Source organism: Haliotis rubra, unplaced genomic scaffold (genome assembly GCF_003918875.1).
Source record: "Haliotis rubra isolate DU_JTF1 unplaced genomic scaffold, ASM391887v1 Scf111, whole genome shotgun sequence".
NCBI classification, from domain to species: Eukaryota; Metazoa; Mollusca; class Gastropoda; order Lepetellida; family Haliotidae; genus Haliotis; species Haliotis rubra.
The window spans coordinates 2,145,741-2,159,668 of record NW_025765015.1 but is presented as its reverse complement, the minus strand read 5'-3'; the positions used below and the strand labels follow the sequence as shown (position 1 = coordinate 2,159,668).

The 13,928-nt window shown below is 42.0% G+C and overlaps 1 protein-coding gene across 5 annotated transcripts in view; it reads right to left on the bottom strand.

Moving 5' to 3' along the window:
* The window catches only part of LOC124288248 (PR domain zinc finger protein 14-like), an 81,185-nt gene that overhangs the window by 17,391 nt on the left and 49,866 nt on the right, over positions 1–13,928 (bottom strand). For all 5 annotated transcript variants that reach the window (XM_046724779.1, XM_046724798.1, XM_046724792.1 and 2 more), the window contains one exon: positions 8,650–8,754. In XM_046724779.1, the coding sequence (XP_046580735.1) occupies positions 8,650–8,754 (105 nt within the window). The remainder of the gene's footprint in view (positions 1–8,649; positions 8,755–13,928) is intronic.

Sequence of the window (13,928 nt, the reverse complement as noted above, 5' to 3'; positions counted from 1 at the left end):
TTACAGATATTAGATTGAAATACTTACCAACTAGATATATGTACCTCCCCAATTTGTCAACATTGAAGAAGATATTTAGTAGTAGAAGTTAAAAAGAAATACGAAATCTATCCAAATATCTGCTAGTATTATATAAACGTATAGGGAAAAATGGTTAAATCTGTACTATATCAATTTGCTCATTCTTTAGACAACAAATCATTTAATAGCTCTTAATTTATGACATTATTATGTTTCATTTTGAACTGTTCTACCTGTCAGTTTGTCATGTTTGTTTATATGTATTTAAATGAATTCTGTTTGACTTTCTCTTGTACCACCAAATATGGTTATTTGAGAATAAACTGAACTGAACTGAACTGACTAAGTGGCCGCCGAGGACAACATAACACCCAGGTGATAATGTTTTCATTCTCCAGTAACATATCGCTGCGGCTCTTTTTTGTGGAGAAGAACTGACGTTAATCTTCTGGGATTAAAAGGAATTAGCTAGTCGTGAGCCCATTTGTTGATTTTGTTTCCGTTGCTATTCCCAGTGGTTTCTGTATGTAAGATGATGTACCCAGATATGTGTCGTCTCCACATCATCTTTTTGAAGAGTTCCAGTTCAGTTATGTCATTGATGTATACAGGGAACAGGAAGGCACAGCGGTGATAAGGCGATTGTGCTAGGATGTGAATCATGTTGCGTTTGTCGTTAGAACAGGGCGCATGCACGTGACTTACAATATCAAATGCGATACAGATTTATTAGAAAAACACCATGCATGGTTCAGCTCGTAGCTATGTACAGCGACAAGTCAATTGCAAACTCATTAACAAGGAGCGACCCAGAGGTATGGTTAACCGCAGCTTGTGAGGGGAGCACCTCAATCTGTCATTATGCAATATGCGCTAACACGTATATAGGACGTAGTATACAACGACGCAGGTATATGTATCTAAAACTACTCAGCACTTCAACTATAAATGAATGTCCCACGTTTTGGAGGCAATTGTGACTTACTAAACCTTCCAGCCGTGTCAAGTGTTACTTTCATTAACACGCAGATTAATTACAGGCTATCATTTCCAGCAATACAAATGTCTGAGGGTCAATTCAATGTATGTTAACTATCGCAAGGATGGTTTTCCTTACAGCATGTATGTGGCAAGCTTGTTGTTTGTGTAATGGTAAAACATGTACGTCATAAACGTCTGCAATAGAATAAAGACATCAATGTGAAATCTTCACAACATATAGTTAGGGGAATTTCGAAATTACTCTCTTCAAGTAATTATTTTCACAACATGTTGTTATTTAGTATACCTCACTGAACTTAACCGAGAATGAAGGCGTTAATAAATAATACCAAAGAATATTTGAATCACACATAAAATACTTAGCTATACCAGCATTAATTGCCAGACTGGTAACGTGAATGGACAGACAGACATATAGAAACTTTTTCTTAAGATAGATTTTAACATTAGCCAGAATGTAATGCAATAGGTAGTCATATACGATGGAGTAAATATCAATTTGTCTCGAACTCTTGAATGTTGTTAATCAACATCCTATAGTCATCATTTCCACAAGTGGTCCATAGATGGTCACGATTCAATCTTTATCAAAAGGAGGCACAAGGATAGGCCCAGGACCATAACCAGCATCTATAGCGGTATCAAGGATAGGCCCAGGACCATAACCAGCATCTATAGCGGTATCAAGGGTAGGTCCAGGGCCATAACCAGCATCTATAGCGGTATCAAGGGTAGGCCCAGAACCATAACCAGCATCTATAGCGGTATCAAGGGTAGATCCAGGGCCATAACCAGCATCTATAGCGGTATCAAGGGTAGATCCAGGGCCATAACCAGCATCTATAGCGGTATCAAGGGTAGATAGGCATCTATAGCAGGACCATAACCAGCATCTATAGCGGTATCAAGGATAGGCCCAGAACCATAACCAGCATCTATAGCGGTATCAAGGATAGGCCCAGGACCATAACCAGCATCTATAGCGGTATCAAGGATAGGCCCAGGACCATAACCAGCATCTATAGCGGTATCAAGGATAGGCCCAGGACCATAACCAGCATCTATAGCGGTATCAAGGGTAGGTCCAGGACCATAACCAGCAACTATAGCGGTATCAAGGGTAGATCCAGGGCCATAACCAGCATCTATAGCGGTATCAACGGTAGGCCTAGGACCATAACCAGCATCTATAGCGGTATCAAGGATAGGCCCAGGACCATAACCAGCATCTTTAGCGGTATCAAGGATAGTCCCAGGACCATAACCAGCATCTATAGCGGTATCAAGGGTAGGCCCAGAACAATAACCTGCATCTATAGCGGTATGAAGGGTTGGTCCAGGGCCATAACCTGCATCTATAGCGGTATCAAGGGTAGGTCCAGAACAATAACCTGCATCTATAGCGGTATCAAGGGTAGGTCCAGGGCCATAACCAGCATCTATAGCGGTATCAAGGATAGGTCCAGGGCCATAACGAGCATCTATAGCGGTATCAAGGGTAGGTCCAGGGCCATAACGAGCATCTATAGCGGTATCAAGGGTAGGTCCAGGGCCATAACCAGCATCTATAGCGGTATCAAGGGTAGGTCCAGGGCCATAACCAGCATCTATAGCGGTATCAAATAGGGGTAGGTCCAGGGCCATAACCAGCATCTATAGCGATATCAAGGGTAGGTCCAGGGCCATAACCTGCATCTATAGCGGTATCAAGGGTAGGTCCAGGGCCATAACCTGCATCTATAACGGTATCAAGGGTAGGTCCAGGGCCATAACCTGCATCTATAACGGTATCAAGGGTAGGTCCAGGGCCATAACCAGCATCTATAGCGGTATCAAGGGTAGGTCGAGGGTCATAACCAGCATCTATAGCGGTATCAAGGGTAGGGCCAGGGCCATAACCTGCATCTATAGCGGTATCAAGGATAGGTCGAGGGCCATAACGAGCATCTATAGCGGTATCAAGGGTAGGTCCAGGACCATAACCTGCATCTATAGCGGTATCAAGGGTAGGTCGAGGGTCATAACCAGCATCTATAGCGGTATCAAGGGTAGGTCCAGGGCCATAACCTGCATCTATAGCGGTATCAAGGATAGGTCGAGGGCCATAACCATAACCAGCATCTATAGCGGTATCAAGGGTAGGTCGAGGGTCATAACCAGCATCTATAGCGGTATCAAGGGTAGGTCTAGGGCCATAACCTGCATCTATAGCGGTATCAAAGGTAGGTCGAGGGCCATAACGAGCATCTATAGCGGTATCAAGGGTAGGTCCAGGGCCATAACCTGCATCTATAGCGGTATCAAGGATAGGTCGAGGGCCATAACCATAACCAGCATCTATAGCGGTATCAAGGGTAGGTCGAGGGTCATAACCAGCATCTATAGCGGTATCAAGGGTAGGTCTAGGGCCATAACCTGCAGCTATAGCGGTATCAAAGGTAGGTCCAGGGCCATAACCTGCATCTATAGCGGTATCAAGGATAGGTCTAGTGCCATAACCAGCATCTATAGCGGTATCAAGGATAGGTCCAGGGCCATAACCTGCATCTATAGCGGTATCAAGGGTAGGTCCAGGGCCATAACCTGCATCTATAGCGGTATTAAGGGTAGATCCAGGGCCATAACCAGCATCTATAGCGGTATCAAGGATAGGCCCAGGACCATAACCAGCATCTATAGCGGTATCAAGGATAGGTCCAGGGCCATAACCAGCATCTATAGCGGTATCAAGGGTAGGCCCAGAACCATAACCAGCATCTATAGCGGTATCAAGGATAGGTCGAGGGCCATAACCAGCATCTATAGCGGTATCAAGGATAGGTCGAGGGCCATAACCAGCATCTATAGCGGTATCAAGGAAAGATCCAGGGCCATAACCTGCATCTATAGCGGTATCAAGGATAGGTCCAGGGCCATAATCAGCATCTATAGCGGTATCAAGGATAGGTCCAGGGCCATAACCAGCATCTATAGCGGTATCAAGGGTAGATCCAGGGCCATAACCAGCATCTATAGCGGTATCAAGGGTAGGTCCAGGGCCATAACCAGCATCTATAGCGGTATCAAGGATAGGTCAAGGGCCATAACCAGCATCTATAGAGGTATCAAGGATAGGTCCAGGGCCATAACCTGCATCTATAGCGGTATCAAAGGGGTAGATCCAGGGCCATAACCTGCATCTATAGCGGTATCAAGGGTAGGTCCAGGGCCATAACCTGCATCTATAGCGGTATCAAGGGTAGGTCCAGGGCCATAACCTGCATCTATAGCGGTATCAAGGGTAGGTCGAGGGTCATAACCAGCATCTATAGCGGTATCAAGGGTAGGTCTAGGGCCATAACCTGCATCTATAGCGGTATCAAAGGTAGGTCGAGGGCCATAACGAGCATCTATAGCGGTATCAAGGGTAGGTCCAGGGCCATAACCTGCATCTATAGCGGTATCAAGGATAGGTCGAGGGCCATAACCATAACCAGCATCTATAGCGGTATCAAGGGTAGGTCGAGGGTCATAACCAGCATCTATAGCGGTATCAAGGGTAGGTCTAGGGCCATAACCTGCAGCTATAGCGGTATCAAAGGTAGGTCCAGGGCCATAACCTGCATCTATAGCGGTATCAAGGATAGGTCCAGTGCCATAACCAGCATCTATAGCGGTATCAAGGATAGGTCCAGGGCCATAACCTGCATCTATAGCGGTATCAAGGGTAGGTCCAGGGCCATAACCAGCATCTATAGCGGTATTAAGGGTAGATCCAGGGCCATAACCAGCATCTATAGCGGTATCAAGGATAGGCCCAGGACCATAACCAGCATCTATAGCGGTATCAAGGATAGGTCCAGGGCCATAACCAGCATCTATAGCGGTATCAAGGGTAGGCCCAGAACCATAACCAGCATCTATAGCGGTATCAAGGATAGGTCGAGGGCCATAACCAGCATCTATAGCGGTATCAAGGATAGGTCGAGGGCCATAACCAGCATCTATAGCGGTATCAAGGAAAGATCCAGGGCCATAACCTGCATCTATAGCGGTATCAAGGATAGGTCCAGGGCCATAATCAGCATCTATAGCGGTATCAAGGGTAGGTCCAGGGCCATAACCTGCATCTATAGCGGTATCAAGGGTAGGTCGAGGGCCATAACCAGCATCTATAGCCGTATCCGAGTACACCCGTCCTCATTGGCGACATGGTTCACCATATCTTTCAGACCAAACAAGGGCCATAACTCAGTTAAACATTATAATGATAATGATTCGTCCAACTTTCCCTCTTTTGATTTTGCTATTTTCGCGCAGAAATTCTGACCCGATTGCTTTAGTACACGGAGCAGCAAGTTCTGTTATACGTTCCTATAATTTACCAACCAACTTGAAAAGGGGGTCCCTGCAGGTATTTGAAATATTATAGGACATTTTTGTCTCTGAACGTTACGTAAGTTTAAAACATGAATCAGCAAGTTTTAAATTGAGGCCTTTTTCAGATTCGAAACTTTTAAAGCAGAATATAGAAGTAAAAAAAACTATTCCACTCGTCCTATATTTATACTATGGGATGCTCAAAGAAAACTTTGCATCGTTCTGTGCGAAAAGTCATACAAAGTTTTACAGTGGGAAGAGAAACAGAGAACATCTATATCCCAGCTTGTTTCATAGTGTTCTTCGTACACTATAAAACAAGCTGTGATTACGGTTACCGGTTAGGGATGGCTGATTTTGCATTACTCGACAAGGTCAAGAAACACACTCGCCAAAACCTATATGATCTGTTGGCCTTTAACTAGTGGCAGGGTACCCACATTGCGGTCATTACACAAGCTACATTGAAAGACTGATTTTTTTCGCCTTTTATTCACAACCCATTTATTATTATAATGGGCAGGTTTTTCGGCAGGATAAAGATAGCGGATACAAAGTGTGTTTGGTGGGGTTCATATTCGGATAAACAAATGAAAGGTCAGGTCGGTACTAAATGGTACAACTTGCAAAGACTTGCTAAAACAGTGTTTACATCTAATACATAATATATAAAATACAGTCCTATGAAAACCTCTGTTTAAAATGACACGCCAGTGGGGACTACCATCCTCTACAGTCTAATGAAATACACCACCATAGTAGTATGATAAACACACTCAACCCCTACGCTGCCATAGCTTTGTTTTCGTCTCTATGCTCTAAAATGATCCTCTCTTACACGCCGTTACAACCGCAGGCATTGTGACGGAGGTTACAGATAAGGGAGATGAAAGGGTGACAAAACTTGATATGATATACTGTTACTAAGCATGAAATACTCGGCAGTAACTTACAATTTCCAAAACTGAGATATTAGTTCCTGGTAATAGCTGCCTGATGATAATGATCAATTTAGGAACTCTTGACGGCCGGCAGTGAAGTTTGACAGTAGATGTTATGGCGCCAGCTGAAGGACGATATAGGTAAGATGGGAAATTTCAAAGATGACGTCATTTTGATAGCGCATAATATCTCCCACATTCGTCAAAACATACATTTACTCCACGGTACATACGGCTAATGTGACGATTTAAAAGAGGCCACAAAATATGTGGGGCGACGCAGGAATCTTGCAAAATAGTGAACCTTTGAATATATTGCACTCAAACATGGCTGGTATGAACATGCGATACTATGCAGTGAACAAAATCATTCTCCAATGATTGCAACATCTTCAGCATTTATCAATTTGCCTCAAACAATCAAATGCCAAGACAATCAAATGAACAACGGTTTGTAAACAGCCTCTGCGTTTAGCACAAACAAGGGAATTAGCCCTTATCATAGTTACAAGTAGCAGCATTATAAATCATGTTAGGAAATGAATGTTAAACCGTCCAAGGCAGTTGACTATAATACGTTTACTGAAGCTCATCTCACCATGAAGCATGATATCTCAGGAAGTCAAAAGTCAAACATAGAGAACTGATTTAATTCCAACATCTGTTGCTCAACAGCCTCCTGCCTCCATACAAGTGACGCTACTAAGGGCGAGATACTCAATATAGTTATTGCGATGATGGTTGACTCACAACGTGCCTGGTAGATACATGTATAAACATGTTACGAGGAGTAAGTTGTTACACGTACTCACATTCCCGATCTTAATTCAACTGCTTCTTGCTGTTACAGTACACTCTGGCTTCACCTCAGTTGTCTTCATCAGTCAATCTTCAAGTCCTAACAACTTGACATTATAGACAGTTTTCTTTATACGTGGAGTGTCACAATGTGCTGTAGTTACCCAAACTATCTAGCACTACATGCTTACACAAATCCAGCTTTTGTGGACTCGTAAAAAAATGCATAGAGATTGCTGAATTAATGAATGATTAAAATGTACTGCTCTATAAAACAAATGCTGGTCATTTCTACTGCCATCTTAGATACGTGCAATGTAATCTGAACTCAAATAACAAATACACAATGTATTCATGATAACGTTGATTACTGACGAGGGTTTTGTGCAGTTGAAGTGTTTTACATTATTACCTATTTACTTGCACAAATTACACCGAGATCAGGTAAGTTATCGTTATGTTAATGGATATGACCGTCGAACCCATTTGTCTGACTTGTCTTTAATTTAGACGAAGGCACACTGCTTAATGTCATTGATACCCCCATGTGCGGACAATGTGTGCACCCCATTCCTGGTGTCCATAGCAGTGAAATTGCTCGAATAGAACCCTACTTACTCATTTCTTCGTTATGAACAAAGGACTTGCATAAAGTATCCCCCATCCCCTTTCACTGTATTTAACTGGAATTTTAGAAAAAATGAGACGACATGTTATCTGATAACGTCGTCTAGAACTACATCTCTGTTTTGAGGACCGGTCAGTCCTGGTCAGTGCGTGACACCCCGTCTGGTGACCCGAGCTGGGACTCGACATGCGCCGCAAGTAACGTGTCAACCATTATCTTAAGGGAAGTTATTTAAGATACAAAATTTGACATTTACTATGTATCATATGTAGCATGTTCTCCTTACAGGAGAATTGCAATAACAGATCCATGTTTATAAAATGAAAGACATAATCTGTGGACCGCCTGAGAGACAGAGAGACCACCTCGAATCTCATTATATGTGTTGTTTATGCTCTCTCACACTGTAACAACTCAATGCTGCACGTCCGTGCAAATTTACTGTAAATGAAGAATAAAGACTTCCCTCTCTATTTTCTTTGCGCTGGTTATAACATAAACGACGAGAGCCGACGACAATGGGGTTGAATGGAGATCCAAGTCGGGAAGGGAAGGGAGAGAGTTAGTGAGAGGGCCTGTGACAAGAGCAGAGCAAGGGGTAGCTGTCACAACCCCACCGCCAATTACAACTCCCGTCCTTCTACAGCTCCGTTTGTTCAGACCAGGTGTACAACCAGACAATCCGCCTTGTCATAATAGCAAAGAAAGGGACAGCTATACGTCACAATCTTTTTCTGTTTGTTTAATTACCATTATCTGCGTGAAAAGCCCTTAGTGGGGATTAGACTAAACATTGATATTTATTGTGTGGAAGCAAAGCAACATTTGAACTTTAAAAGTTTTTCCAGGCATGGATAAGGCTATGACTTAATTGGGAAATAGCGTGTGTTTTACATGTACCTTCGGGGAGGTCCAGGCAACTTGTATCCAGAACAATGGTTGGTGAGGTCTTGGCCACATGATTCACCCCCACTTGAACTTGACCACCAAGTATCCGGTCAATGCCTGCAACACAGAAACACACTATGTGTTAGATGCACCCAATAACGCACTGCTCATGTTATCTCATTAAGATCATGTTCACACAACAAAATCAAGACTCCGAGCTTAAAGCGAATATTTTACAATATATATAATGAATATTATGTGCAATTCGCGATGTCGAACATCACATTTCTGATAATGTTTTATGATTATCTTTCATAAACATGTATATATATATATATGTATATAACGAAGAAATTGATACATACCAAATGAATAATCCCTGGACATTTTTAGTCCCTTTTAAAACAATCAAGAAAAACAAATATACCGTGACAAAGACCCGCGACAAATGACACAAATCGTGGCTTCCTCAAAGGACGTTCAAATCTTGCAGTCGTTTCTCTCAGTCGTTATATCGAGAGTGTATTTAATGGGGGTTTTCATAGCTAAATCTTTGGTAATATGTACGAAGGAACCCACCAGTGAAACACATTTTATATATTGGCTTAAGTTGAATACTGAATGTGAAACTCTTGTAGTATATAAGAGCACGTGGCAGCGGTCATTAGTGGCAATATTCTAGACATATGTTCTGTTATAACTTATCCGATTGATTTCAGACACGATTTGGCTGAAAATCGATCTTAAGGAAATCGATATGTGAGGAACTGTTCAAAATCGAAAACCAAGAGTTGAGCTGTCAATATGCTGACTAGGCCTCTACTGACAAAGGTGCAGTTTCATGAAAACGACAAGTGAATAAAACCTGAAACGAAAGATTATCAAGTCAGTGGCAAAACGTCTCAGTACGGTTTGACGATAGACAAAATGTGTCTTGTCTTATTGTTCAAATGATTGTGAAATAAACGACTCCTTTTTCAGAAATCTCGCTGACAGCGGAGTTGCAGTTTGTCAACAGTGAAAACGGACTGTAGAATTAATGAGAACGAACATACATGTATGGTCTAGGAAGGCAGTTGTAAGGATGGGCCATACAGAAGTTAGCACGACTATACAAATATTAGAAATAATCTCAGGGAACAGAAACATGGACTGATTTGACAGACTTCCACAGATGTTGATACTTCATCGCGATCACTACGCATCTGTTGTTGCTGTTGTTGTTGTTGTTGTTACTGACTCACTGTAAGCAGCATAACATGTCATCAAAATACGTTATGTAGCTAACTGCGCAACAATTTGCCGTTAGTGGTAAAACTAAGTAAAGTAATGTAGCAAGTAAGTACTGGGACATATTACAAAGCCACACGAGAGAAACATCTCGTTAGTGGGCACACTTATCCCATGTTGTGGCCATCTCTGACTTGAGAAGTACAAACTACAAAAACATTTTAAAGATTAAATGCAATATTGAATCTTTCAGCATTTAACAATCAAGGGGCTCTGCACAACCCATGTATTTCCTTCGACATTTACAATTACTACAGCTGTAGGTTAAATTATTTGAATTCGAATTATGATATGAAGGAAGATAATGCGTTACACATGATCAAACCCAACCCGTCATTTTCCACGAAACATTCAGGCACGTTGTAATTGGACGTTTGTTTGTTGTGTGTCTGTTTAACGTTAACCAATATTCCAGCTATATAACGGGGGCTGAAGAATAATTGAGTCGGCAATCTAATGCTTGCATGGCGACATGGGCTGACGCCGCTGTTGTGCCAAGTGTTGTGGGAGTATACCCCAACATAATGCACAACTTAAATATTAACTTTGCTGATTTTTTTACCGTTTCATAACAGAACTGTCACATCGTACGGGAAAACGTTGATTTCCAAAAACATTACAACAGGCAATATATGAACAATACAAGTAATATAGGAGACATTATATTTATTTATTTATTTATTTATTTATTTATTTATTTATTTATTTATTTATTTATTTATTTATTTATTTATTTATTTATTTATTTATTTATTTAATTTATTTTATTTATTTATTTATTTATCTATGCCAAGAGTCTTTTTGTAAAAAACGTGATAACCAAATTTATGAATACACAAAAGTACTAGAATCTCTACTTTACTAAGAAAGTGTAATCCAACATATAACATATCTTACATAATCAAATTTCACTGATTCTCACTTGGAACAAAATGTTTTGGAAAGACTATTTGTTTAAAGAATAAAATCATTTTGGCAGTAAATGTCTAAAGTGCGGATTTGCAAATCAGTCTTATATGCATTAAACAAAGTGATGTTGTCCGATAGTTCTGCTGCTCTAACAATGGCGGACAACTAAAAAAACTGAAAAATCTTTCTTTAGATCTTCCCGTGTACAACATCATAAGTGGCCGCGTTAACAGTGTAGCAGGTTTACAGGTGCCGAAAGGGTAGCTATTAAACCTCCATTACATGAATGGGTAATGTATATCACTTCTCATGTGCTTCAGTACATTGTTGGAATGTTGGACTGTGGTGTGTGTATTTGTATAAATATATTTTAATGAATGCAACCTGTAAAATATTATCTGAGACCTATTTATTATACATAGCATTCTCCTAGTATGGCATATTTTGCTGTCCATTTACAATTTGTTAAATGTTACAGGGTGATTTTTGTGTTTTGAGTAAGTGAGTGAGTATGGTTTTACTCCGCTTTTAGCAATATTCCAGCAATATCACGGCGGGGATACCAGAAATGGGTTTCACACATTGTACCCATGTGGGGAATCGAACCCGGGTCTTCAGCGTGACGAGCGAACGCTTTAACCACCCGGCTACTCCACCGCCCCTTTTGTGTATTGACTGCCCTACGAGAATAAATGTCCTCACCCCCACCAGCAGCTTGTTGTTTGTTGTGAAGAGCTGGTCACAATAACAACCGTCGTGTATTTAGTTATGGTTTCAACATAAGGGGCATGACAACGCCGGGTTAAAGAACCCAAGAGCAATTTTATGCATCAAATTTTTATTTCACACTTGAGGAAGATTCGTCTGTCTGCAATGGGGAGGATTCGTCTTTCTGTAACAGGATGGGATTTCATAATTTGTCACGGATGTGAAAATGGAGGGGATTCTTCTGTATGCACTGGAAGGGGATTCGTCAGTAATGGATGCAGATTCGTCTGTCTATAATGGATAGGGATTCATCGGCCTGTAATGGATAGGGATTCGTCTGTCTATAACGGATTTGGATTCATCTGCCTGTAACAGATGGGAATTTGTCTGTCCGTAATGAATGGGGAATCCTCTGTCTGTATTGGTTGGGGATTCATCTGCCTTTAATGCATGTATGTATGTAATAGATGGGGATTCGTCCATCTGTAGTGGATGGTAGCCTGCCTGCAATGGAGCAAGGTCTGTCTGTCTGTAATAATAGGGAGAGGGTGGGGGAGGCTGGTCCTGTTCTAATGATGGTTCAGTTCACCTCACCTGGAATTACTTTTCCTCACGAGTATGCACTAACGAGTTACGATGTCATTTTATCATTTCGTATAAATTAGCAACATATGGGGGATACTTTCATGATTGCCATGTAATTCGTCACCAGTTCAAGGGACTATATATTTATTTTCAGAAAGCTGCATATTTTGTAAGGGTAAGAGTGCTATGTTATATTTTATTCGAGAAAGGTTTTGCTAAGACAACGTTTGATACTAGTATGAGGTGGAATTGATGTGTGCGAGGAGCCTGGGTTTGATACTAGTCTGAGGTGGGAGGTGATGTGTGCGAGGAGCCTGGGTTTGATACTAGTCTGAGGTGGGAGCTGATGTGTGCAAGGAGCCTGGGTTTGATACTAGTCTGAGGTGGGAGGTGATGTGTGCGAGGAGCCTGGGTTTGATACTAGTCTGAGGTGGGAGGTGATGTGTGCGAGGAGCCTGGGTTTGATACTAGTCTGAGGTGGGGAGGTGATGATGCGAGGAGCCTGGGTTTGATACTAGTCTGAGGTGGGAGGTGATGTGTGCGAGGAGCCTGGGTTTGATACTAGTCTGAGGTGGGAGGTGATGTGTGCGAGGAGCCTGGGTTTGATACTAGTCTGAGGTGGGAGGTGATGTGTGCGAGGAGCCTGGGTTTGATACTAGTCTGAGGTGGGAGGTGATGTGTGCGAGGAGCCTGGGTAGTCTGTCTAGGTGGGAGGTGATGTGTGCGAGGAGCCTGGGTAGTCTGAGGTGGGAGGTGATGTGTGCGAGGAGCCTGGGTAGTCTGAGGTGGGAGGTGATGTGTGCGAGGAGCCTGGGTAGTCTGAGGTGGGAGGTGATGTGTGCGAGGAGCCTGGGTTTGAAACCTTGTATGGATGATTGTGATCAAACATTTACTTCGCGCCAGCTGGGGTAGGCGTCACAGGTATCGGAACACCAACACCCCGGGCACCTTCAACAACACGCCAGTGACACCCCAGCGCTAAAAGCATCCAACAATGCTAGACTTGGCGAATTCTGTAAGTCCAGTCTACCACCACTTATTGAGAGTTAGTTGTGGGGAAAGTAACCGTGTTGTTACACTGCTGTTGATACAACAAAGGCAAATAATCCATTGAACCTTCGTTCATTTAATCTGCATCCACTCCGGTGTATCTGGAAACCATAATGCTGCGTTACCCTACAGGGTACGCAACACAACAAGCAAAGCTTTATCATGGCTCGTCGAATCATCATGATGAAGTCTAAATCTTTATTTAATAGAGAGCTATTCTAAGCTGTGAATGACCTGTCCCAATGTCACATCCCCATGCAAGCATCCACTTAAGATGCGGCCAACACTGCTTTTTTGATCCTATTGATTGGTGGGCGTTGACGCACCAGGTTGTGATTGGTTGAAGAGCGCCGCTCACTTTCATCGGCAGTCAACTCAAACTACCAAGATTATTCCACAGAAATTTGTCATTTACATATGTCCATGCGTATAGTTTCGTTAACATTACAAACGAGCGTGATGTCATATAAGTTATTTTTTCCGTGGTGCTTATACCGAATTTGTACTTAATAATATCATTAACACTTACTTTGATGACCGTTGAACTAAACATGTTTGTAAAGTAAACAAAGAGTATCACTATACCGTATAGTATCTATCGCTTCTTTGAACATAGAGTATCACTGTATAACTATCGCTTCTTTGAACATAGAGTATCACTGTATAACTACCGCTTCTTTGAACATAGAGTATCACTGTATAACTACCGCTTCTTTGAACATAGAGTATCACTGTATAACTACCGCTTC